Raw genomic sequence first — 26,633 nt, forward strand, 5'->3', positions numbered from 1 at the left:
CGCCATTTATCTCTGAAGGAACAATAGAATAGCCTTCCCATTACATTCTTCCCTGATGTAGATGTTAGAAGACATTAGATTGGGTGTGGGACTTGTGGCTAACTATCTGCTTTCTAGGGTTGCTTAAAGGAGGCCTACCAGAAGTGTATGAGAAGCCTTGAATATGCATTTTTCTGTGCTGGGATATGTTCGCTTGAGGCTGCACTACCAAGAGATTCTTAGGAAAACTTTTCCCTTTTTGTAAAGTTTTGGCAAATAGAATATAAGTGCACTAGAATTGCCATCCAAATCAATGTCTACATCTTAGGCTACTGTCACACTAGCGGCACAAACCTCACCTGTCGGATCAGTCCTGCTGCTAGTGAACGTGTGCCCCCCCCCGGACTGCCGCTCCGTCCCCATTGACTATAATGGGGGTGGGGTTCCGGTGGAGGCACGGCAAGAGGCTGCCGGAATAAATGTCGGACATGTTGTAGTTTTATTCCAGCAGCCTCTCTCAGTGCCCCCGCCCCCATTATAGTCAATGGGGACGGAGCGGCAGGACAGATCCACTAGGCTGTTCACACAACGGAACAGCCTGCTGGAGGTCCGTGCCGCTAGTGTGAAAGTAGCCTCGCTGCCTGACGATGTGGAGCCAAACGGATCCATCCTGGCACACAATGTAAGCCAGTGGGGACGGATCCGTTTTCTCTGACAATAGAAAACTGATCCGTCTCCTATTGACCTTCAATGGAGTTTAAGACTGATCCGTCATGGCTATAGAAGACATAATACAACCGGATCCGTTTATGACGGATGCATGCGGTTGTATTATTGTAACCGAAGCATTTTTGCAGATCCATGACAAATCCGCAAAAAACGCTAGTGTCAAAGTAGCCTTAATATGTGTCTAAATGTATGACGGTGGATGGAGATTTGAATCCACAGAAGGTCTCCATCACAACGCTGCACCGGAATAAAATCAGAATAGGAAAGGTCATCAGAATTTCAGTGGTGCAGCCTCAGTGTAATAAGCCAGAACTCTATTGTGACACCTTGGCCATTACTCTCCTTATAGCCCAAGCATCTGGCACTGTAAGTGCATTAACATGCCCCTTCTGCTGCGGATGCTGGCTGGTTGCTATGGTAACTACTCCTCTTTCCCCTCACATAAGTATTGATTAATGTCACACACAGTGTTTGTTGGTGACCTTGCTGGTAGATCACTGACAGATTTGGCACTTTACAGGACCCCAGTCTTGAGACGCTCCTGTGTGACTGTACGCTGCTTCTGTGCCCCAGCTGAATGGACAGATGTGCAGCACAGTGATAAGGAACTGCCGCTGTGTGCTCAGCCGTCCAATTCAAGCGGCTCCACTCTTAGTGCCCCCCTTAGGGTCTCCTCACGGATGCACTTTACAAGTTTAGTTTAGTCTGCATGTGTCGTTGCCAAAAGCAGGATAAAAGGTAACATGTTTGTCTGTCTGCAGCCACCACTAGGGGGAGCTCCTTGCAGGCGACATATACATTGAATTCCATAATGATGCAGGAAGCTCTCCCTAGTGGTGGCTGCATGCAGACAGAATTTTATATTTTTTTAAAGGGTTTGTTCCATTATAACAGCCGCCAAAGGATAGGTGATATCTTGTGATCCCTCAGTGGTCAGACATTGAACTGTGTGAAGGGTTTTAGAAGAAAATAGCTGCTAGAAAAATAGTGCCACACCCATCCACAGGTTGGGTGTAGTATTGCAGCCTATCCTCATTCATTTCACTGGAGCTAAGCTGCAATGCCAGACAACCTGTAGACAGGTATCGCATGGTTTCTGGAATCAAACAGCTACGTTTTTCTAATTGTGGACAATTCCTTTTAATTCCTCTGATCAGTAATGATCATCTAAGTGAAGCCTAAGCCCATCTGTCACTTAATATATAGATACAATCTACATAAACAGTGAATCACATAGTAAATGCATTACTAGCCTATTCCTCGGCTACAGCCTTTATTAAACTCCAGAGCAGTATTCACAATTCTGCTGCGTGTTTTTGGAAGCAGTCAGTAAGGTGATGTCAGACATGGATGTGCGAATATGTTCTGCACTACAGTCTGGGGCTGCTTGGTGTAAATGCTACCCTTTCTAGAATGCAAGCTCTGTAGAAATACTGGGGAGACTTCAGATACATGTCACTAAACTTTTTACATAGATTAATATGTAAAGAAAAGTTAATGCATTACATATAGTACATACCAGACATAGATGGAAATGGGCTGCAAGGGCCTCGCGTATCAAAATGGATTCAACCCAAATGGGAGGCACTTGTATGTGGGCCCTAATCACCATGTGCCCGCCAAAGCTCAATGGGCCCTGGCATCTGCCTGGTGCTGATGTCTGACCTAGACAGAACATATCCTTGTTTTTACCCCTGGCAACCAATTGGTCTTGAAGTTCAAGGAACAAAAGCTGAACTCTGCCCCCCTAGCTGCCTGCAACAGAAACGACAGCATTTGCAGTGTGGCCGACGAGGTAGTTCTCTATTCTACGTACCTAGAGAATAACCAATGGCTGGACTCAATTTCATATTTTGAAATTCGTTCATGCTTTGTTTACTGGTAAAAGGTGAATTGCGTTATGGATTCAGTTACCACGGACCATAATGCATTCCGTCATAATAGAAGTCTATAGGCTGCATAACAGATCCGTCCCGTTTCCGTTACGCAGGGGCGCCCTCTCCTCAGGCCTTAGACTTCTATTATGACTGAATGCATTATGGTCTGTGGTAACGGAATCCATAACACAATTCACCTTTTACCAGTAAACGAATTTCATAACCGGAAATTCGCTCATCTCTACCTATTACGCCTCGTCTGACTGGCATTAGATACGGGCATGCACAGTGCCTCACACTGTCCTTGTTTCTCCTGTGGGACTGACCGCTGGTTCTGGTCACTATATAAATGGATATCATACTGTAAGATATAATTCATGTACTGTATATATAAGGGGATCCATTCACCTATCCTGGACCTCCTGAGGAATAGGATGTTGCATATATGACTCTGTAAATTTTATGTGTAATAAAACAGTGTGACAAGTGCGGTAGTATTACTCTCATCATTGCTTTTGAAGACCAGGGGTTGTCTGGATGGTTGGTTGTTGGCTGCTCCGCTCACTACCTATGAACATCTTTACACAACATATTCCACACGTAACGTTCAGTGTCTTTGCATCACTTCTCTTGTCCTTGAGTTACCGCAAGTCCGTTGTCCTCCAGGGATGTATCCCCGATGCTAAGTTCGCAGTAACACCTGCTGGTTCAGTGTCTATACAAAGCATATCATTTTTTTCTAAATGCTGTTATTCCATTTACTAAGTTCCTAGAATGCAAGGCAGGGTTAAACGCCTTAGGGACTGGCCTAATTTCGGTACTAATGACCTAGCAAATTTTTTAATAATTTAGCTTTTCATCTGCGTATTCAGAGAGCCTCAAAGGGGTTTTGTCACTTCAGCAAATAGCATTTATCATGTAGAGAAAGTGCATACAAGCCCCTTACGAATGTCTTGTGATTGTCCATATTGCCTCCATTGCTGGCTGGATTCATTTTTCCATCACATTATACACTGCTTGTTTCCATGGTTACGATCACCCTGCAGTCCAGCAGCAGTGGCTGTACTTGCACACTATTAAAAAAAAAAAAAAAAAAAAAAAAAAGCACCAGTCCAGGTATGCGCCCCATGGTCCCAGCCACCAGAGAGGCCGGCACTTATCTATAGTGTGCAAGCACGACCACCACTGATGGATTGCAGGCCGGTCAGTCATAACCATGGAAACGAGTAGTGCATAATGTGATGGAAAAATGAATACAGCCAGCAAAGGAGGCAAAATGATGAACAGGTTAAAACGTGGCATTATTGCATCCATAGAAAAAGACAGCACCATAGCCTAAAGCAGCTTAGAACCTACCGTAAAAAAAAAAAAAACATTTGTGGTCACTTAGGGGTTAATCAAAGCTGTTATGGGTGTGTCTGTCTGCAGTGTTGACAGATTCCACGTAGCCAATTGCATGATTTTGAATGTGGCCCTAGATACGACTGTGGTACAGGATGTGCTGTTATGAAAGATCCCTACAGGCTAAATGTAAGCTATGAGGTTGTCTCACTTCACGAAATGGCATTTATCACATAGAGACAGTGAATACAAGGCACTTACTAATGTATTGTGATTGTCCATATTGCCTCCTTCGCTGGCTGGATTCATTTTCCATCACATTATACACTGCTCGTTTCCATGGTTACGACCAGCCTACAATCCATCCACTATAGAAAAAAGCACCAGCCTACAGAGCTCCCATGGTCCTGGCTACTGGAGAGGCCAGCACTTTTTCCCTATAGTGTGCAAGCACGGCCACCACTGCTGGATTGCAGGGTGGTCGTAACCATGGCAAAGAGTGTATGATGTGATGGAAAAATGAATCCAGCCAGCAAAGGAGGCAATATGGAGAATAATAATACATTAGTAAGTGCCTTGTATTAACTTTCTCTACATAATAAATGCCACTTGCTGAAGTGAGACAACCCCTTTAACTTTATACATTCTCTGGAGTAAAAGAAATAAGGCTGTCAACCCTAAAATCCAGTTCATGAAGAAGCAAAATTATTTTATTCATATAACCCTGTAGATTTAAGTTTAAAATAGGATGGAAATGATCAAACCCATCCCCCCCTGTCCCCTCCGGGGTCGGAACAAGTAGAGGGGGTGATGCAACCTTCTCATCAGCAATGCTCTCATGTCTTACTTTTTGTCCTTCATGGAAACATCTACAGGTCTCACCATTTTCACTCCATCAACAATACAGCACAGATAAATAATATCGGATTGTAAGACAATTCAATGGACTCCAGATTGTGATCACAAGGCTTTAGTTAACGACCACCCCATCGGTGTCTGGTTGAACCCTGAATGACACGTAGTAGGCCAAACGATGAGGATTATCGGGGGTGTAGTACCATCCCCATTTTTGAAGCAGTCTTCTCAATGAGATGAAGTGCATATACTGCTATAATAAAACCTGTGTGGGTCCTAAAATAGTGCATCACAACATGCACACAATTCCCAAAATCTGTGGTTTGCTCAGCGTTAACATGCATCATCTGAATGTCATACAAGATGTGGAAAAGAACTCAAGATCTCCAGAAAGACCATGTGCAAGGGCCATATATTATGGTCTGAATTTGACTTTTAAGGTGGCACACAGGAATAGAATGTATAAATATTGCTTTAGGACCAGAATTCCACCTTTACAGGAGTCTTATTTCCAGTACAGTATGATGCCTTCTCTTCTGGAGGTGGTATTGTAGTCTAAGAGACCATGCCTGCAAGATATAAAACCGTGCCACTTCCTCTACAGCACAGCAATGACCTCAATGCCTGCATTGCGTCTTAAAGGTTGTGGGGTGATGTATGGCATACTATGGACCTATTAAACAAGGCCTTTAGAGATAGATCAGGGCACCATCACAATAGGCATATCTGATACCGCACAATAATTTTATACCGCATAAAATCATAGTACCACCGGATTAAGTCTGATTAAGGTACTGTGAACTGATACAGAATACATATCAGAGGCTTTCTTGGTTCATCCCATAGAGTCATTCTACCCAATAGTCCAATGTTCCTGTACCCTCATTGCCCAAGCTCTCTCTTATCGTCCATACATGCCAAAGACCAAAAAACTGAAGAATACAGTGACCCCCACTAAGGAGACAGTGGCCGGAGCCGTGAAAAACTGACGGTAATTGATCCGGAAATACCAGATCAGTGCCAACATAACCACAAAGACTGGGATCATCAGGTTCCCGATGGGCGGCGTGAGGCCAGCATGCTCCTGGGAAGTCCCTCCTGATTCAGGTCCTACAGGAGAAGCGGAGACAGTGGCCTGAGAACGGTGGCAGTGGATCACACAGTTGTCTGTAATATGGAGGGAGCGCAAGGTCTGGGTGGAGTCATGAAGAAGCTGTCCCTGGAAGATGAGCTTCATTTGCGGCTCCTGACCCGGAAAGTATTTACTGAGGCAAGAAAAAGAATAATGACAAGTGAGATAAGAGAGAAAACATGGAACAATGGGGTAATTCAGATTAAACTCAACATTAATATACAAATCTCTGTTCTCAGCATCTTCACTCTGATCCAGCCTCAGAAGTGCTAGGAGGTAATGATGTACATTTGGCCATATATGTCATTTGAGGTTTTACTCTCCCCCATTAGTTAGAACAGAGTTCCCCTTGGTAGTTTAAGCTGTGCTCTTCCTCTTCCCCTCTAGTAGTGAAAGTCCCCTATTGTTCTCTCTACTTCATAGCAGATCACTACTTTCCAAATATTCACATCAGAACATCAGTTTGTCTACTTCCCCATTGGTCACAGCAGTAATCATCTTTCTTCCGCTGTAGTCACAGCCGTCCCCATCACATCTGAGAAGTCACACCAGCTACACTCCTTTCCCTAGGAGTCATAGCAACATTCTTCCTTCTTCCCCTGCAGTAACACCTTAATAGTCACAGCAGTCCCCATATTTCCCTAGTCGTCACAGCAGTCCCTTTCTACTTTCCCAGTCGTCACAAGAGTCCTCACCTAGATCTAAGTAGTCACAGCAGCCTCTTCCTACTTCCCCAATAGGCACAGCAGCCTCTTCCTACTTCCCCAATAGGCACAGCAGCCTCTTCCTACTTCCCCAATAGGCACAGCAGCCTCTTCCTACTTCCCCAATAGGCACAGCAGCCTCTTCCTACTTCCCCAATAGGCACAGCAGCCTCTTCCTACTTCACCAATAGGTACAGCAGTGCCTCCTTTATACTTCCAGAACAGGACTAACAGCTTAAGGGCTCATGCACGTCACGGTTGCCGTTTTTTGTGGTCCGCAAATGGCAGAATTGCAAGACACAGATACCGGACATGTATGTTGTGCATTTTGTGGAACAGAACGTCCTGTCCTCTATAGAACTGTCCTATCCTTGTAAGTAAAATGGATAAGAATAGGACATGTTCTATTATTTTGTGGAGCCACGGAACAGACATACAGATGCGGACAGCACATGGTGTGCTGTTTGCATCTTTTGCGACCCCATTGATAAGAATGGGTCTGCATCTGACCCGCAAAAAATGCGGATTGGAGGCGGACCAAAAATATGTTCGTGTGCATGAGAACTGCCCCGAGACCAACTCCTCTCACAGTAGTTACAGAAAAGAAACTCCCACTCCCATTATGTTCCTTCTGCTGGAAGGCTACATAAAAGCACCCCTTTGTCGACTGCTGTATGTGGTAACAGACCAATGCAGGAGGACCCTATTATTGTAAGACAGTTTGCACATTTGATTTGATACCCGACTTCTGGAATTTATCCAGTTCAAAGCCATCCCCTCAGAAGAGCATCCCAGACCTCTTCATTTGGAGGCTTTCAATATCTGGTTTCTCAACATTCTTCAGGGAACTCCACAGAAATGGCTCATGTATACAGTAAAGATACACGGTACTGTGAAGACATTACATGCACAGAGCTATCTGTACACAGCGACGTCTTCTACAAGCCACCTGGCTTATGAGGTTAACTGGCATAACAGCACATTGTAACCAGCTTGCCAAGCATGGAGAACATAAGGTGTCCAGCAAGAAACAGAGTATGGTATGCCGTACTTATAAACTAGAGCTCCAACCTGTAGCTCTCCAGCTGTTGTGGATATACAACCCCCAACATACCCTACAGTTGTCAGAGGATACTTATAGTTGTGGTTAAGCAACAGCTAGAGACATGCGTTAAAAACCAGACAAGATCTCCTCACCTTTTTAATGTGCCAATCGTGTCATCCGGCCTCACCAAAGCCAGTTCTTCGGTTTCGTTCAGGAACTTGAGCCTAACTGTGATCATTCCTTCTTCTGGCTGGGTCTGCTCCTGGACTGCTCCACCTTTTTTCTTCCATTCATGATCTCTGCCTATACTTCTATGTCCAATACTGTTATCCTGCTCTTTACCTTCTTCTTCAGGATCTTGACTTCTAGCTACTCCCTGAGAACTATCCTGACCTGCAGCATCTCCTGCTCCCAGCAATTCCTCCTCCTCACTCACTGGGGGCACTGGCTGACCACGCTTAGGCACTCCTTGGATATCCAGCATCTGATCAAGGGTGGCATTTTCGGTATCTGTATCTTGCTCACCGCCTTGTTCCCCTTCTTCTGGTTTTTCTACTTGAGGCTCCACAGCCCTTGGTGGTTCTGGACTTGGAGGCACTGGGTTACTGAGCCCTAGGAGAGGTTCTCTACGTCCAGTGGGTATCAGGCTACCCAGCAGAGGATCGCTGCCTTCAGCTACATAAGTGGACAGCCATGCCAGGATTAGTGCAAGGAGTAAAATAAAAATTCCCACTACAACAGTCACCTCATCGCCGAGCCCCTCTATCATGGTGGGCGGGGGCGACTCCATGCCCATGTCCTATGGGGAAAAGGGAAAATTACAATAAATTAAACCTTTTATTAAGCGTACACAAGGCTTCACCAAACGTCACACTACCAAGAAGTCAGGTTTTGAGCAATAGAGGTAACCTGCTACTGAGATGGATGGATCTGAACCTTAAACTTTTTCTTTCTGCCCAAGACAGGCAGATTCAATGACTTCCACTGACCAGTATATGTAAAGAGCTGCTACGATCAGCTGTCACCGTGGAGGTGCACCTTGCAGTTCACACAGTGAAATCAGTAGGTGCCTACTGATTTCTATGGGTGCTTGCAGTGGACCAGGTGCTAGCCATTAGACGTGTAGACCTATCACAGGACCCCATCTAACAGTATCACACATTTATACTAGTAACAGTGCCACACTTGTCCAGTATTGCAGCATGTCATGTTGGCACTCCACACCTGCTGCCGTTCTGCAATCCAGGGTGGGCGCCACATCAGTTACTATTTCCAATCTGCTCAGTGGCCGACTCCTGCAAGCCCTCCTCTGGCAGGATCGGTCGCTGGAATCTTTGGTTCTCGGCTGGAGGCCTCTTTCCTTGTCACACACACCTCCCTGCTCTTGAAGGGCCAGAGCACCTGTTCTGTATTTTTAGCAGCCAATGGCTGGACATCTTTAAGGTGTTTAAAAGGGCTATCCCGTGATTTTTGTAAAAAATTAAAATCAGGCATCATATAGTACATGACATCTCTTTCTAACAAAGCTAAAACCAGCCCAGTACCTCACATGGGTCCAGAGAACTCCCTATTCATTGCTCTGCAAGATTTATATCAAGCAGACAGTGGGTAGTTTCTTTGTCCAATGAGGCTTTAGTGCCAGCTTTCTGGGAGGGTCTCTCTGGGCGTATAAAAGGCAAGTTGGCAGGTCATGATGTTCCCACCACTTTGGACGACCTGGTCTCCCTGGGTGGGGTAGAACGTCAGACGGAGTCTGCACGAGAGAAGAGGGTTCCCACATTGGCACCGTCTTTCCAGAGGTCCATGGTTCCTCCACCTTCAACTTCTGCCCATTAGTCTTTGCAGGTCAACTGTCTGAGGAGGAACAGCAACATAGACAGTCCAGTGATCTGTGCATGTACTGAGGAGCCAAAAGGCCACTACATCAGAACCTATCCTATAAAGGTGGGTCTCCGGCACCTTGGGTTGATTGGAGAGATGACAAATTCTCTCTGAAATTATCTCTACCTGTATCACTGAAGTTTACTGAGACACGGTTTACCGTGATGGCCTTTCTGGACTTCCTTCATCATGCTTTGGTAACCTGATACAGCATCCCCACTAAGCGCCTGGAGAAATCCTTGGTGGGGACATCTATCAATGGGATGATTTTCCTAAAGCCTATAGAGTATGTCACTGAGCCCTTGGAGCTCCATGCTGGAATTGTACACACTGGGAGGATTTCTTTCTATGTCTTGCCTGTCTCTACTACGGTTGCACCGAGTATCGAATTATTGATACTTTTTTGATACTGTGATACCCAGTTCGATACCATACTGGAGTGGGAATGGCATTTTTTTTTTATACTAAGCTGCACTATTGTACAGCTTAGTATCAGTCCCTATCAGAGAACATGGTGCGCACAAAACGGCCGCACAGTGGAGACTGTCCCTCCTTCCTCACTGAGACGCCGTAGGCTACTGCCACCATTGAAATAAAGAAGTGGTCCAATGGGGGGGGGGGGGGGTATGGGGGAATTAACCAAGATCCTTGCAGTGCTGGATGCTGATAAGTTAATGGACCTTTGATGAGGTCATTGGCATGTGACCAGTAACATGCACTTGTTACTGGTCACATTGTGATGACATCATCAGAGGTTTTTTAACTTATCAGCATCCAGGGAGATCTAACTGCAGGAGGAGTTTCCTGCAGCTTTATAGGTATGTGCTTTACGCTGTATGCCTGCATTAATGTGAGGCACATGGTCCTATTACTTTAGTGCCTCCATGTGCCTCACATTAATAGCAAGTGACCCTATCATGTACTACTTCATAATGGGCAACATAGGGGTTAATGATGGTGTCACTATTAATATGAGCCACATGGAGGTTTAAAATTAATTACGCCATGTGCCTCCTATTAATCCTTTAATGCATAATGCCGTACATGTAAGGCATTATGTGCAGGGAATTGTATGGAGTGGGCTGCTGGCTGTATAATACAGTAGGCATCCGACCGCAAAGCTAGGGAACGCATTCAACAACGAGCCCCCTTCTGCCTTCCAATCTGAGCCCCACAGTGGAATTGCGGGGCTCCGATCGGTTACCATGACAACCTGGGTGCTGCTGAAGCTTCCCAGGCTTGCCATGGTAAACTGTCTGCTAAACTGTGCATGAGGCAGATCTCAGCAAGGAGTGCGTCAGAATCAGTGATGGTCAGTTCGCAGTGTTCGCCAGCGAACACATGCAGGCTGCCATCTTTAGTAAGATGACTCACCCGTCCGGCGATGCACTGGTAAGCCCTTACCTGTGCCTGTGTCGGAAGCCAGTCTGAGAACAGCCGGAGCAGGCAGTTCCGAGAACAGCCGGATGAAGGTCCCCGGAGGCTTACCTGTGCATCGCCGGACGGGTGAGTCTATCTTACTAAAGATGGCAGCCCGCATGTGTTCGCTGGCGAACACTGCGAACTGACCATCACTGGTCAGAATTCCATTCACCATCATAGATCTCTATTAGGGTGAATTGGACAAGTGATCAAAAGATACCAGGTTCTAGCCCCCTAAGGAAGCTAAACATGTAAGCTTTTTTTTTTTTTTTTTTTTTTTTTTTTAAAGAAAAAAAGTAAAAATAAATTAAAATAAACCCACAAAAGTATTTAACGTTTAAACCGCCTTTCCCAATTTTACATATAAAAATATAAACAATTAAAAAAATAAAACATCTCAGGTATCGTCGGGTCTGAAAATGTCTGAACTATTCTGTGTGGTGGACGCTGTAACATAAAAACTATACAAGTTTTGTTTTGTTGTAATCGTATCGAGTTGGCAACATGAGGTTAATGTGTGGGTATTTGTGACTTTTTTTTTGCGTTTTATTGAATGGTATTGAGTATCACAATACTTTTTCTTAGTACTGAAACCAAATAAAAATTTTGGCATCATGACAACTCTAGTCTCACTCTCTACTAGTCCCCTCCTATTGGGCCTGCCATGGCTCTCTCATAAACTGGAACTCAAGGCAGATCCTGCGCTGGGGTGTGGTCATTCCCATTGTTTCACTTCATTGAGTCTGCCCAAAGATCCTCAGGTTCCCAAAGGTTTACAAGGTCTACCTTATGCCTATGCCTACCATGCTGATGTCTCTGACAAGGAGGAGGAAGAGACTCTACCACCACATTGGCACTACGACTGTCCCACTGATCTGCTGCCTGGGACCAAACCACCATATGGCCGGGTCTATCCACTTTCCCTGCCAGAAACACAGGTCATGTATGAGTATGGCCAGTTTCACACTGGCGTTTATCATTTTCGGCAGGCTGTTCCGGCAGGGGAATGCATGGAGCAGTATTTGTCCGGCTGCCTCTCGGCATATGGGGCGTGCTGCGGCCGGATCTCTGCCCCTTCCCATTATAGTGAATTGGGCTGGGCGAACTTCCGGCAGCACACGTGTGCACATTATAGTACGGATCCGGCAGGCTGATCCCATGCCGGAACACAAACGCAAGTATGAAACTGGCCTATGTCAACGAAAATTATGATTACTTACCGGTAATTTGATTTCCCAGAGCCCATGACAGCACCACGAGAGAGACAGGAAAATTGCAGAATAAAAGGGCGGACACTCTCCTCCCAATTCAGTGTGATATCGAAGTATCGGAGGAAGTCCGCCAACATAACGTTAGATAATCCATAATAATTTTTGTTTAACAAGTTTTTTGTTTGTTTGTTTTTTTGCTACACCCACGTGAACATAAGCGAACCATAAAAAAAAAAAAACAGCAGGGAGGGAATATAAGGGTGCTATCATGGGCTCTCGAAAATCTAATTACCGGTATGTAATCATTATTTTTCCCTTCACCCATGACAGCACCACCAGAGATTTACCAGAGGAAATTTCAGGGTGGGAGAGTAGAAAGAAGCACCTTTTCCCCAAAGGAAGACCCCGAACGGGAGGAGTTGAAATCAAACCAACAGTGTTTGAAAAAGGTTGAAGGAGAAGACCAGGTAGCTGCTCTGCAAATATCCTCTATGGGAACAGAGGATCTTTCCACCCAGGAGGTAGCAACTGCCCTGGTAGAATGTGCCTTAAAGGGAACCTGTCACCTGGATTTTGGGTATAGAGCTGAGGACATGGGTTGCTAGATGACCGCTAGCACATCCACAATACCCAGTCCTCATAGCTGTGTGTGCTTTTATTGTGTAAAAAAAACGAGTTGATACATATGCAAATTAACATAAAAGAGTCACATCTTACTTGTGTGACCAGAGAAGAGTCATATTTTCAAGCTTTGACTCATCTCAGGTTAATTTGCATATGTATCAAATCTGTTTTTATACACAATAAAAGCACACAGAGCTATGGGGACTGGGTATTGCGGATGTGCTAGAGGCATTCTAGCAGCCCACGTCCTCAGCTCTATACCCAAAATCCCGGTGACAGGTTCCCTTTAAGACCCACCGGAGGAGATAACCCGGATGCAAGATAAGACAAGAATATGGCCGAAACAATCCACCTAGCAATAGAGGCTGCATTACACTTATTCACTCCTTGAAAGAGAAGATTTGCGCCAATCTTTAGTGCGAGATAAATAAGTAATCAAAGCCCTTCTGACGTCTAGGCAGTGAAGGGATCTTTCTTCTTCTGACCCAGGGTTTTTAAATAGGGTAGGAAGAACAATTTCTCGGGACCTTTGAAATGTGGAAACGACTTTTGGAAGAAAAGCCGGGTCTGGACGTATCAGAAGTGAACTTTATCTTCTAAGATCGTGGTATAAGGAGGATTGATGGAAATGGCCTGCATCTCATTAATTCTGCAATTAGAAGACATAACTTCAAGGTGAGACATTAAATGGAGCTGGTCTTCAGAGGTTCAAATGGAGGTTGGGTTAGGGCCTTTAAAACTAGGTTTAAATCCCAAGGAGGAGGTCTAGCTGAAGTTGCCGGAGTAGATTTGGCTACTGCTCTAAAGAACCTCGATACCCATGGGCACCCTGCAATGTCTTGATTAAATAGGCCCAACAGGGTTGAGACGTGTACTTTTAAAAGGTACTACCCGCTAGTCCCAGATCTAGTCCCTTCTGAAGAAACTCGAATATTAGATGAATGGGAGCAGAAAAGGGGATGTCATTAATTTGGATATAAGCAAAATCCCAAAATCTCTGCCATATCCTAGAATAGATGGCTACTCTTACCTTTTTTCTACTCTTAAGAAGAGTAGAGATCAAGGCATCAGAGAATCCGTTCCTCCCTAGCAAGTACCTTTCAAGTTCCAGGCAGTTAGGTGGAGATTCTTTATGCCTGGATGAAAAACTGGACCCTGGCTCAACAGACTCCGGATCTCTGGAAGAACCCACGGATCCGAGATTGACATGATCTGGAGCCACGTGAACCAAGACTTTCTCAGCCAAAACGGAGCAATGAGGATAACCCTCGCCCCATCTTCCCGGATTTTTCGTAGTACACAAGGAATCAAGGGAAGAGGAGGAAAGGCGTAGGCTAGGGGAAATTTCCAATTCTATAGGAAGGCATCTATCCCACAAGGAGATCCCGTTGGATCTAGGCAGAAGAATTTCTGAACTTTCTTGTTGTGGTAGGTAGCAAATAGGTCTATGTCTGGCGGTCCCCAGAGGGCTGTTATTTTCTTGAAAATGAATTGGTCTAAAGTCCATTCGCCCTGAGAGAGAAGATGACGGCTGATAAAGTCTTTTTCTGCTAGTAAGAATATCCTCTGGGCTTCCTGCATTAGAATTTTGCACCTTGTGCCCACCTGTTTGTTCAGGCACGAGACTACTGTTTTGTCGTTAGGGGGTGCTAGTTGGCGCTGACTGAGTCACGCGCATAACAAAACACAAGGTGTATATTCAAATATATAACACTATAATTATTATGACTAAATAAACTGACTAGGGTCTCTGCTGCACCGTACTGTTTTTTTCGCCCTATAAGACGCACCTAGGTTTTAGAGTAGAACAATAACAAAAAATATTTTTCATTACACCTCAAGTCAGACCAGCAATCAGACCCCCAATGTTAATCAGACCTCAGACCAGACCCCCAATGCCTCAGATCAATCCCCCAACCTTTAGCCATCCATCAGCCCCTTATGTCAGCCATCAGGGCAAAAAAAAAACACTTACCTCTCCTGCTCCTGGTCACCGTCGCGATCCTCTTCATCCTGTTGTCGGCTGTGTATGGCGGCGCACAGTGTGAGGTCACAGAGCAACCTCACGCTGTGCACAGCCCTACACAGACGATAGCCGAGCCGAGGACCAGGAAGCGGCGAGTACAGATCTTTCACAGCTTCCTGGTCCTCCTGTACTAAAGAAGCGCTTCCATTAGGGGTGGGCGATATGGCCTAAAATCTATATTGTGATATAATTTTAAGCATGTGCAATATGCAATATATTCTAGATTTCGGGGAGGGGGGGTTAAACTTTTTAAACTATTAGCCTCCTTAGGGGCTAGAACCCTTGTTCTATTCACCCTAATAGAGCTCTATTAGGATAAATAGGACTTCACACTCTCCCTGCTGCCCTGTGCATAGCAGCAGGGAGATTACCATGGCAGCCAGGGCTTGAGTAGCGTCCTGGTTGCCATGGTAACCGATCGGAGCCCCACGATTACACTGCTGGGGCTCCGATCAGAAGCTGCCACCCTGGGTCCACTGCCACCAATGATTAAATTGTGTGGAGGGGGGGCCCACAATGAATATAATACTTAGAAGAGAGGGAGTAGAAGGGAGGGGCTGTGGCCACTGCACCACCAATGAATATAGTTAATATGCCTGAATACAAACGTAGCATTAATGTGCCGGCCATATCCCATACCTGGCCTCTATTACTGCGTGCCGTAATCCGCCTCAGAGCTGAACCCGGACATATCGCCATTTTCACCCAGGCAGCCCCTCTGACTTGAGCATCGGTGCAGTTCATGCTTTGATGCTCTCCTTTGCCCTGCGCTAAATCGCGCAGGGCAAGGACATTTTCTGGAGTTCCGGTGATGAACCGGGCTCTCCTTAGAGCTACCAGGCGGAGGCTTCCGCCCAGCAGTGAGCCCAGTGACGTCACCGGCACTGATGAGCAGGCTTTAGCGCTGCCATAGCCTGTAAAACGGCTAGAGCAGCCCTAAAGCCCGCCCATCAGAGCCAGTGACATCACCGAACACACTGCCGGGTGGAAGCCTCCGTCCGGCAGTGTGTTATTGTAAATAAAAAAGCCCTTGCAAAGATGCTCCGATGCTAAAATCAGGGGGGCTGCCAGGGTGAAATTATGGGTATGTCCGGGTTCAGCTCTGAACCCGGACAACCCCTTTAAAAGCCCCTAAAAGCCCTCCTTTGGCAGGGTCAGTCACCCAAATCCTTAGTCCCCCAGCTGGTAGACCTCTGTCCTTGTCCTGTACGGCGCTAGCCCCTCTTGGCTCTTAAAGGGTGTATTTTCACCAGCCAATAGTTGGACAACTGCGGGTAGTTAAAGGGGTTGTCCAAGTTATAAAAAAAAAAATATATATAGCACTGTAAATCTGAAGATCAGCAATATATAACTAAGCTAAACAAGTTTTAGGCCCAAAAGAATATTTTCTGTGATTTCCCTGGTTCTCTTCTGGCCCTTTGCTTACCTGTAGTAACAACAATCTCTGCTCCTCCCCTGCTCTGCAAAGGGAGTGAATACAAGAGCTGCCCTGAGTGACATGTGTGCCTGCTGGGAGACTCAGCAGCATGTTGTATGTGTAGGACAGTGGACTACAAGTCCCAACTGTACAATGACACTGCTGATACACACAGGATCTTCCCACTACCTGTTCTTGTGCAGAAATCCTCTAGTCTGTAAGCTCCTGAGCCCAGAATTTGTCACCTCACTGCCTGTTGCTACCTTGTAAAGCCTTCAGCCCCAAGTCTGTGCTGCTGAAAAGGTTAAAGTTTTTCCTGAAGAATCCAGGAAGAGAGCAATAAGCAGCAGACTGCAGTGCAGGGGGCGTGGCCAGCACAGCGATTTCTCCTGTACAGACACACATCTGTTCTCTCAGGCTTGTGCACAAAACATCATCAGAGCAGGGAGAGAAGTTGACATCACAGGGGGACCTACTAAAAGGAATGAAACAATGGAATGCCCATAGACTTTAGCAGGAAAGGGGAATGCTCATAGAAAATAATGGACCAGAGTGGAATGCCCATAGAGAATAATGGAAATGTAATATTTGAATTAGAGACAAAACCATTTGGCATATCTAATAATTATTTAGCAGACATACTCTCCAAGTTCAGTGGGATTATTTAATGGTCAGATTAAGTGGAATTATCACTGTTTTCTGCAGAATGTCGAGTGTGAATGACACAAAGGAATGCCCATAGACTATAATGGAAAGTAAACTATGAGCTCATTTGCAGGTAAATCTGTGTTATGTAGGACATTAACCTTTACTGCAAGTGTTCCCTGGGTAGAGTAGCACATTGTAAAATGAAAATTACCTTGGATTATAACCGTTTTCTATAGAATGCAAATGTGATGGAATGGCTATAGACTATAATGGGAAGTAAAATGTGACTTTGTGTCTGAACTAGGGGCAGTGGCGGATCCGGGGGGGGGGCAACGGGGCAATTGCCCCCCCCCCCCCCCCCCGAGCTGGCGGCGGGCAGCGGCGGCGGCTGGGCACAGGGAGATGAGCGCTTCCATTGTGGAAGCGCTCATCTCCAGTCATCTGTATCGCTGTTCTCAGGACAGCGATACAGATGCCTGCCTGTGCTGCGGTAGGGGAGGGAGAGGCGTGCCCCTTTCCCTTCCTCTGATAGGCTGCAGGCACTAGGCCGGCGCAGGCAACGCGATGACGTCATCGCGCCGCCTGAGCCATACAGCGTGGGACACAGGCCAGAAGAGGCCTGCATCGCATCGCTGACATGGAGGTAAGTATGTGGTTTTTTTTTGTTTTGTTTTTATTATGTACAATACTTTTACTGGCACCTGGGGGCTGTTATTACTGGCAAAGGGGGGGGCTGTTATTACTGGCAAAGGGGGGGGCTGTTATTACTGGCAAAGGGGGGGGCTGTTATTACTGGCAAAGGGGGGGGCTGTTATTACTGGCAAAGGGGGGGGCTGTTATTACTGGCAAAGGGGGGGGCTGTTATTACTGGCAAAGGGGGGGGCTGTTATTACTGGCAAAGGGGGGGGGCTGTTATTACTGGCAAAGGGGGGGGGCTGTTATTACTGGCAAAGGGGGGGGCTCTTATTACTGGCAAAGGGGGGGCTCTTATTACTGGCAAAGGGGGGGCTCTTATTACTGGCAAAGGGGGGGCTCTTATTACTGGCAAAGGGGGGGGGCTCTTATTACTGGCAAAGGGGGGGCTCTTATTACTGGCAAAGGGGGGGGCTCTTATTACTGGCAAAGGGGGGGGCTCTTATTACTGGCAAAGGGGGGGGCTCTTATTACTGGCAAAGGGGGGGGGCTCTTATTACTGGCAAAGGGGGGGGCTCTTATTACTGGCAAAGGGGGGGGCTCTTATTACTGGCAAAGGGGGGGGCTCTTATTACTGGCAAAGGGGGGGGCTCTTATTACTGGCAAAGGGGGGGGCTCTTATTACTGGCAAAGGGGGGGGCTCTTATTACTGGCAAAGGGGGGGGCTCTTATTACTGGCAAAGGGGGGGGCTCTTATTACTGGCAAAGGGGGGGGCTCTTATTACTGGCAAAGGGGGGGGCTCTTATTACTGGCAAAGGGGGGGGCTCTTATTACTGGCAAAGGGGGGGGCTCTTATTACTGGCAAAGGGGGGGGCTCTTATTACTGGCAAAGGGGGGGGCTCTTATTACTGGCAAAGGGGGGGGCTCTTATTACTGGCAAAGGGGGGGGCTCTTATTACTGGCAAAGGGGGGGGCTCTTATTACTGGCAAAGGGGGGGGCTCTTATTACTGGCAAAGGGGGGGGCTCTTATTACTGGCAAAGGGGGGGGCTCTTATTACTGGCAAAGGGGGGGGCTCTTATTACTGGCAAAGGGGGGGGCTCTTATTACTGGCAAAGGGGGGGGCTCTTATTACTGGCAAAGGGGGGGGCTCTTATTACTGGCAAAGGGGGGGGCTCTTATTACTGGCAAAGGGGGGGGCTCTTATTACTGGCAAAGGGGGGGGCTCTTATTACTGGCAAAGGGGGGGGCTCTTATTACTGGCAAAGGGGGGGGCTCTTATTACTGGCAAAGGGGGGGGCTCTTATTACTGGCAAAGGGGGGGGCTCTTATTACAGGCAAAGGGGGGGGCTCTTATCTTATTACTGGCAAAGGGGGGGGCTCTTATTACTGGCAAAGGGGGGGGGCTCTTATTACTGGCAAAGGGGGGGGGCTCTTATTACTGGCAAAGGGGGGGGCTCTTATTACTGGCAAAGGGGGGGGCTCTTATTACTGGCAAAGGGGGGGGCTCTTATTACTGGCAAAGGGGGGGGCTCTTATTACTGGCAAGGGGGGGGCTCTTATTACTGGCAAGGGGGGGGCTCTTATTACTGGCAAGGGGGGGGCTCTTATTACTGGCAAAGGGGGGGGGCTCTTATTACTGGCAAAGGGGGGGGCTCTTATTACTGGCAAAGGGGGGGGCTCTTATTACTGGCAAAGGGGGGGGCTCTTATTACTGGCAAAGGGGGGGGCTCTTATTACTGGCAAAGGGGGGGGGCTCTTATTACTGGCAAAGGGGGGGGGCTCTTATTACTGGCAAAGGGGGGGGCTCTTATTACTGGCAAAGGGGGGGGGCTCTTATTACTGGCAAAGGGGGGGGGCTCTTATTACTGGCAAAGGGGGGGGGCTCTTATTACTGGCAAAGGGGGGGGCTCTTATTACTGGCAAAGGGGGGGGCTCTTATTACTGGCAAAGGGGGGGGGCTCTTATTACTGGCAAAGGGGGGGCTCTTATTACTGGCAAAGGGGGGGGCTCTTATTACTGGCAAAGGGGGGGGCTCTTATTACTGGCAAAGGGGGGGGGCTCTTATTACTGGCAAGGGGGGGGCTCTTATTACTGGCAAAGGGGGGGCTCTTATTACTGGCAAAGGGGGGGCTCTTATTACTGGCAAAGGGGGGCTCTTATTACTGGGGGCTGTTATTACTGGAGGCTCTTATTACTGGCTCAGAGGGGCTGTTATTACTGGGGGCTGTTATTACTGGCACAGAGGGGCTCTTATTACTGGGGGCTGTTATTATTAGCACAGGGGGGGCTGTTATTACTGGCACAGGGGGGGGCTGTTATTACTGGGGGCTGCTATTACTGGCACAGGAGGGCTGCTATTACTGGCACAGGAGGGCTATTATTACTGGCACAGGAGGGCTATTATTACTGGCACAGGAGGGCTATTATTACTGGCACAGGAGGGCTATTATTACTGGCACAGGAGGGCTATTATTACTGGCACAGGAGGGCTATTATTACTGGCACAGGAGGGCTATTATTACTGGCACAGGAGGGCTATTATTACTGGCACAGGAGGGCTATTATTACTGGCACAGGAGGGCTATTATTACTGGCACAGGGGGGCTATTATTACTGGCACAGGGGGGCTATTATTACTGGGGGCTGCTATTACTGGCACATGATTGGGGGCACTATAGGGGCATCTACTGAGGCCACAAAGAAGGGGTATTTTATATGGGCTCTCTGTACAGTACAATTTTATACTGGGACACATTATGGTGGGTACTATGGGGAAGGGGGGAGAGGAGTACTATGGGGTCATCTACGGGGGGCACTAAGAAGGGGTATTTTATACTTGCAAATTATGGGGGACACAGGGCATCTACTGGAGCATTTTATACTGGTACATTATGGGGGGCACTAGGAGGAAGGAGGGTGTGGAGCACTATGGGGTCATTTACTAGGGGCACTATATAGGGGTATTTTATACTGGCACATTATGGGGGCACTATGGGGACATTAGCTCAACTGGGGGCATTACAAGGGGGTATTTTTTGCACTGTCACATTATAAGGAGAACTATTACTACTGGGGGGGCATTATGGTGGGCTTTATTACTCCCCCATGGTATGACCCCCTAGTAGTAGCACCAGCATCTCCCTGTTCTGCTCTCCCTCTGCCCCTTCTACAAATACTTATTATGAAATCTTTCTCATTAGGATAAAACACATCAGCTCCGCCGAGCCCCGGCCAAAGTGTGGAGGTGGCGTCCGAGATCCCCAAGGGCCAAGTGACTGTAAGTGTTCATGTGGAATATGTTTGTTATACACATATAGCCTACACTGTGTAGTCTGTTCTATAAGCACCATTGTTTTGTGGCGGCGGACAGAAAATGATCTGAAAGTGCCCCTCCCGAGACCAGGCTCTGGATCCGCCACTGACTAGGGGTGGGCGATATAGGCAATATGCGATATAAATTTGTGCCACGATATGGATTTTGTGCATATCGCCGGACCGCGATATGACCACGGAGTGGTAGTGAAGATCGGTTACCATGGCAGCCAGGAGTCACGCTACTGAAGTCCTGGCTGCCATGGTATGTTAGTGAGCAGCATTATACTCACGTGCGCCGTGGCTGCCGGTCGCTCCTTCTTCTGTCTGTGCGGCGCATTCTGATTGTCTGCTGGGATTAACCTCTTCTCCCTGCCTAGACCTTAGACCAGGGATCAGCAACCTTCTGCACTCCAGCTGTGGTGAAACTACGACTACCAGCATGCTCACTTGCTTAGCTGTTTTCAGAACTCCTATAGAAGTGAATGGAGCATGCTGGTAGTTGTAGTTTCACCACATCTGGAGTGCCGAAGGTTGCTGACCACTGCCTTAGACTAACTTCTGAATTGACCCAATGCCGACTGGGGCTAGTCTCTTGGTTACGCACATATTCTGCCTGCCCTGACCATGGCCTGTTACTGGACTACGAGTATCATCTGACCAATTCTGTCTCTGACCCCCTTGGGTCAGCTGCCCACTGCACAAGGACTATCCCAGGAGGTAGTGGCCTGGCGCCCCCCTGCAGCGAAGACCAGACCCCTGTATAGATGATAAAGGGAGAAAACCAGGGGACTGCCAGGATAATGCCCTTAGGGATAGCCCAAAACCAAACCAGTTAGTCCACACAGTGGTTCCACACCCACTGGTCATTACACAGCACTGCCCTATTCCTTTGTAGAAGGATGAGTTGCAATACCGGATGAGGCCCATGGATGACAGTGGCACTGTTTTAGGCCTTTTTTTTTTTTTAAACCCCATAACGATGCCTATATCTCCATTTTAGTACACGCTCTAGACAGGATCAGGGGCATCCAACAACTCAAGATGAAAGTAAAGCCTGCCCTTCCACTATGTTCAAAAGCAGTCTCAGCCACACACAGGGTGCTGAATGTGGCACATAATGTACTTTAGATCAGGATCATGGCGCAGTCATAGCCGTTTAATGTTCATGAGATAAAGGGCACCTTTACAACTTGCAATACAGTGACTCATACATCTCTGAAATATCTGCAGAGCATCTCAACCCGCAGAGAGTGCCTTCTTGTAGTCATGTCCCTCTTCATTCCCATTGGGTGCAGTGAGGCATGTACAGAGAAGACAGCAGAGCCCACACACAGCAGGGACGACCACATCCCCATCCCAGTAATGCAGGGAATTAACGTTCTCTAGTAGGAAGGTCCTAGCAGAGCACAATCTAGGTATCTCCCAAAACAAGTGGTGGCCAAAGCCTGGGTACAAATCCGTTAGAATTTCCTTGAAAACCTGTACAGACCCAATAAATCAGCAATTTTATCCAGTCTAGACCAATAGGTTTCGGGCACCACTTTCTATAGGGACGCTCGGAGGCCTTTGGCACTGCCCTGGTGTTCATCCTGACAGACCGGAAGCCACTTTAGGTGTGTCAGTACACCTGCCTGCACCACTCTGTAACCTGCACCATTTTGTGGGACATTTGAATCAGGTTTTTTTTCTCTCCATAAACAGGGTTAGACACTCTGTGGCATTATGAATTTCATGGAAGTACCATGCTTGGCACAGTTATTTTGTGAGACACTATGGCACTATTACTAGTGGGGCACACTGTGGAGACTCACTGCTGGAAACACACATCCATGGCACTATGGGGGCACCAATTGCCACAGTTACTTTGTGGGCACTGTTAGACTGAGGGCAATCCTTTTTGGTAGGTACGGTGTAGAACTAAATCACTGTCAGGGGCACCATGTGTACACAATTATTGATGGGGGCATTGTAGTAACGGGCACTAACTGTACACAATTCTTTCTTAGGGTGCCATCTGTGGCAGTACTTACTGGGGGAGAAACACTGTCTGTCCACAATCATTTTAGAAAGCACTATGGGTGGCGCTATTATTTTGGGGTTGGCCATATCTGTGTGGAGATATTATTTTTAGCGTGGCTATAGTGATATCACTCTAATCTTTGCAGTACTGCGTTGGGGGGCACTTGGCAGCACAGCGGGCACAGTATTGTGAGAAGTCTCCAGGCTTCTCTCTTCTTCTGAACCCACGACCTGTAGCAGTGATCCTATTCCATCACACCTCCTCCAGTCCCTCTCCCCGGCTGTCATCACTCACCTCTCTCCCCCCTCTGGTATCTTTCCCTCCTCTTTCAAACACTATTATCACCCCACTACTAAAGAAAGCATCTCTTGACCGACCTGTGCTGCTAACTGCCGGCCTGTTTCTAACCTGCCCTTTATCTCTAAACTCCTTGAACGTCTTGTCTACTCTCCTTAATAAGCTATCTCTCAGCAAACTCTCTTCTTGACCCCTTACAATCTGCCTTTCGCCCTCTTCACTCTACAGAAACTGCCCAACGATCTCCTAACAGCAAAAAGAAATGGTGATTATTCTCTACTGATTCTGCTGGATCTCTCTGCCGCATATGATACCGTAGACCATAAACTCCTCCTCACGATGCTCCACTCAATTGGCCTTAAAAGGGTTGCAGCCATGGGAAAAATCGTTATGTAGCTGACTGACATTAGTAATGTGATAATGTCAGCAGTACATAACAGTATGTTTGTTAACTCCCTGCCTGCCGCCGTTCTATTACAAAACAGACTTGTATAATATGCTAATTAAGCCTCTAGGTGCTATGCGGACATTGCTGCAGCACCTAGAGGCTTGGTCTTCTTACCTTTGGCACGCCCAGGTCCACTTGATTGACGTCCTTCTTCTTCGCATCTTCCTCATAATCCCGCGCCTGCGCTGTCCCATTTAGTATTCGAGCATCCTTCACTTACTGCGCCTGCACCGAATACTAAACGGGACAGCGCAGGCGCGGGATTATGAGGAAGATGTGGAGAAGAAGGACGTCAATCAAGTGGACCTGGGCGTGCCAAAAGGTAAGTAGACCCAGCCTCTAAGTGCTGCAGCAATGCCCTCATAGCACCTAGAGGCTTCATTAGCATATTATAAAAGTCTGTTTTGTAATAGAACGGCGGCAGGCAGGGAGTTAACAAACACACTTATGTACTGGTGACATTATCACATCGCTAATGTCCGTCAGCTACATCACGAATGACAGAAACCCTTTAAGGACACTGCTCTCTCTTGGTTCTCTTCCCATCTCCCAGCTCCTTTAGTGTATCATTCGCTAGGTCTTCTCCTCTTCCTCTTGATGTCAGCGTTCCTCAGGGCTCAGTACTAGGTCCCCTACTCTTCTCCCTCTATACAGCCCCCATCGGACAGACTATCAGTAGATTTGGCTTTCGATACCATCTCTACGCGGACGACACCCAACTATACACTTCGTCCCCTGACTTCACCCCTGCTGTACTCCAAAACACCAGTAATTGTCTGGCAGCCGTCTCTAACATCATGTCCTCTCTGTATCTAAAACGGAACCTCTCAAAAACGGAACTTCTTGTCTTTCCCCCATCTACTAACTCACCTAAACTTGATATTTCAATTTCAGTCTGCAGCACTATCATAACTCCTGTGCAACATGCCCGCTGTCTTGGGGGCACATTTGTTTCTGATCTTCCCTTTGTTCCCCATATTTAATCACTTACACGGTCTTGTCGTCTGCACCTCAAGAATATCACCAGAATCTGCCATTTTCTTACGGTGGAAACGGCAAAAACTCTTGTTGTTGCCTTGATTTCTCATCTTAATTACGTCTTGATAATCGGTCTCCCTCTCACTAAACTCTCCCCTCTTCAGTCTGGCCTAAATGCTGCAGCCAGGCTCATCTATCCATCCAACCGCTACACTAATGCTACTAGTCTGTGCCAGTCACTTCACTGGTTGCCCATCCATCCCAGAATACAGTTCAAACTTCTCTCCCTCACCCACAAAGCTCTCCACAGTGCTGCACCTCCATACATCTCATCTCCATCTACCACCCTACTCGTGCTCTCCGTTTTGTTAGCGACCCAAGATTAATGAAGACTTTTCTCGAGCTGCACCTTCTCTCTGGAATACTCTGCCCCGGAATACTAGGTCAATCCACAACTTCTCCACCTTCAAACGTGCCTTAAACACATCTTTTCATCAAGCTACTAAACCTCCCCCCACCAACTCCTCTGGCCTAAACTCGATCCTCTAGTAGTCCCAAACCTGAAGCAGATCGGCCGGCACCACTCCTGTCAGTTCAATAATGGCTCAAATCCTACTTATCACAATCAACTACCTTATGTGTCACCCCCAATTCCTCATAGATTGTAAGCTCTTGTGAGCAGAGCCCTTTCAGTTACATATTAGCCAGTTCCTTTTGTTTCGTACATGAACCCTATGAATTTGTAAAGCGCTGCGGAATATGGTGGCGCTATATAAATACATTTTTATTATTATTATTGTGGGCATCAACAGCATGATACAGTTATGGCACCAAGATGAGTTTGTGCTGAGGAGGTGGGAGGAAGAAGGAAAAAAGAAACATCTATGTCTAGGCAGCAAACTCTGCAGAGATGATCTGCGGCTAGAAGACCTGTCATGGTGGACCGGGCTGTAAGGATGAGAAGTGAATGGCTGAAATCAGAGAGGACGTCACTGGATGCAAGTTTTGTGTTCTCTGCCTATGACTGATCGGCCGTGACTTCTCCTATGTGGTCTGTAGGGCTGACAGTGATATCCATCCTGGGTTGAGTGTCTTTTAAGACCCCTTCAACATCCCCAAGACCTAAGACACACACCCCCCCCCCCCTGGTCCTGTCATAGTCAGTACCAGGAAGACCCTCCCAAGTTACAGTAGATCTTCACCTCTCTTCAAGACACCTGGTCTACACCCTCTGTGGCAAAACCTCAGCTGTGACCAGCATTAGGTCTGTCCAGGTTTTCAGCACAATTCACTGACAGCAACCAGATCTGGAGAAACGGTGAGAATATCAGAACGCTGTTATATAATGTTTTCGGGTTAGTTACATAAACTGAAGAACCCCTGGTATATTTACGGATGCCGCACCACGGCTCTGCCTCCGATACTGGTCGCCCACCATACGTGAAGGTCCTGCAGATAAGCTGCTCATAGGTGCACTGCCCATCCGGACGGTATAACCCTACAGCGCACATCAGTACCATCCAACTGGTGTGGAACTACAACTCTCAGCACAACAGCTGGAGACCAGAGATGTCCACCATAGAAAGACACCTACAGCATAATGACCTCACATGTGAGAGCAGTATGCTATAATGAAGGAAGGGGGGCATATTCGTTTCCATGGCGACAAAAACTATGCCCACTTAAAAAAAAAACGCGTCCGATGAGTGAAGCGGCCAATAAGCCGCCTTTCCCTGGGTCACCTCTAGGAACACTTGCCTACAGGCCATCTGAGGGCTGCTAGTGTACCTGTACAGCGCCCTATATATATGTATGGCCGCGGGGCAGGCACAGCGTCTTGTTTACTCTGACACGTCCTATAGCACAGCAAGCTAGTCACCCGCACGACACAATGACGTCAGAGAGTGAGGTAAGAAATGACGTCACTCACCGCCGGCCACCGCTGGGGTCCTGACAGTCCCAATCCAGACCACCCGACACAGGAAGGCGTGGCGTCAGCTAGACTGCGACCGAGGAGGCGTGTGCGCGTGACGTCATCCCCGGGAGAC

General features: G+C 47.3%; 1 protein-coding gene across 1 annotated transcript; it reads right to left on the reverse strand.

Annotated features, from left to right (window-relative positions):
- Positions 1-4,609: 4,609 nt before the first annotated feature.
- Positions 4,610-26,620, reverse strand: TMUB2 (transmembrane and ubiquitin like domain containing 2). Its single transcript, XM_044296435.1, has 3 exons — positions 26,516-26,620; positions 7,815-8,461; positions 4,610-6,046 (listed from the first exon to the last, which is right to left on the reverse strand). Exons 2-3 carry the CDS (start codon positions 8,456-8,458, stop codon positions 5,683-5,685), a joined length of 1,008 nt encoding a protein of 335 aa, XP_044152370.1. The 5' UTR covers positions 8,459-8,461; positions 26,516-26,620; the 3' UTR covers positions 4,610-5,682.
- Positions 26,621-26,633: the final 13 nt, after the last annotated feature.

Source organism: Bufo gargarizans, chromosome 6 (genome assembly GCF_014858855.1).
Source record: "Bufo gargarizans isolate SCDJY-AF-19 chromosome 6, ASM1485885v1, whole genome shotgun sequence".
In the NCBI taxonomy this organism is placed as follows: domain Eukaryota; kingdom Metazoa; phylum Chordata; class Amphibia; order Anura; family Bufonidae; genus Bufo; species Bufo gargarizans.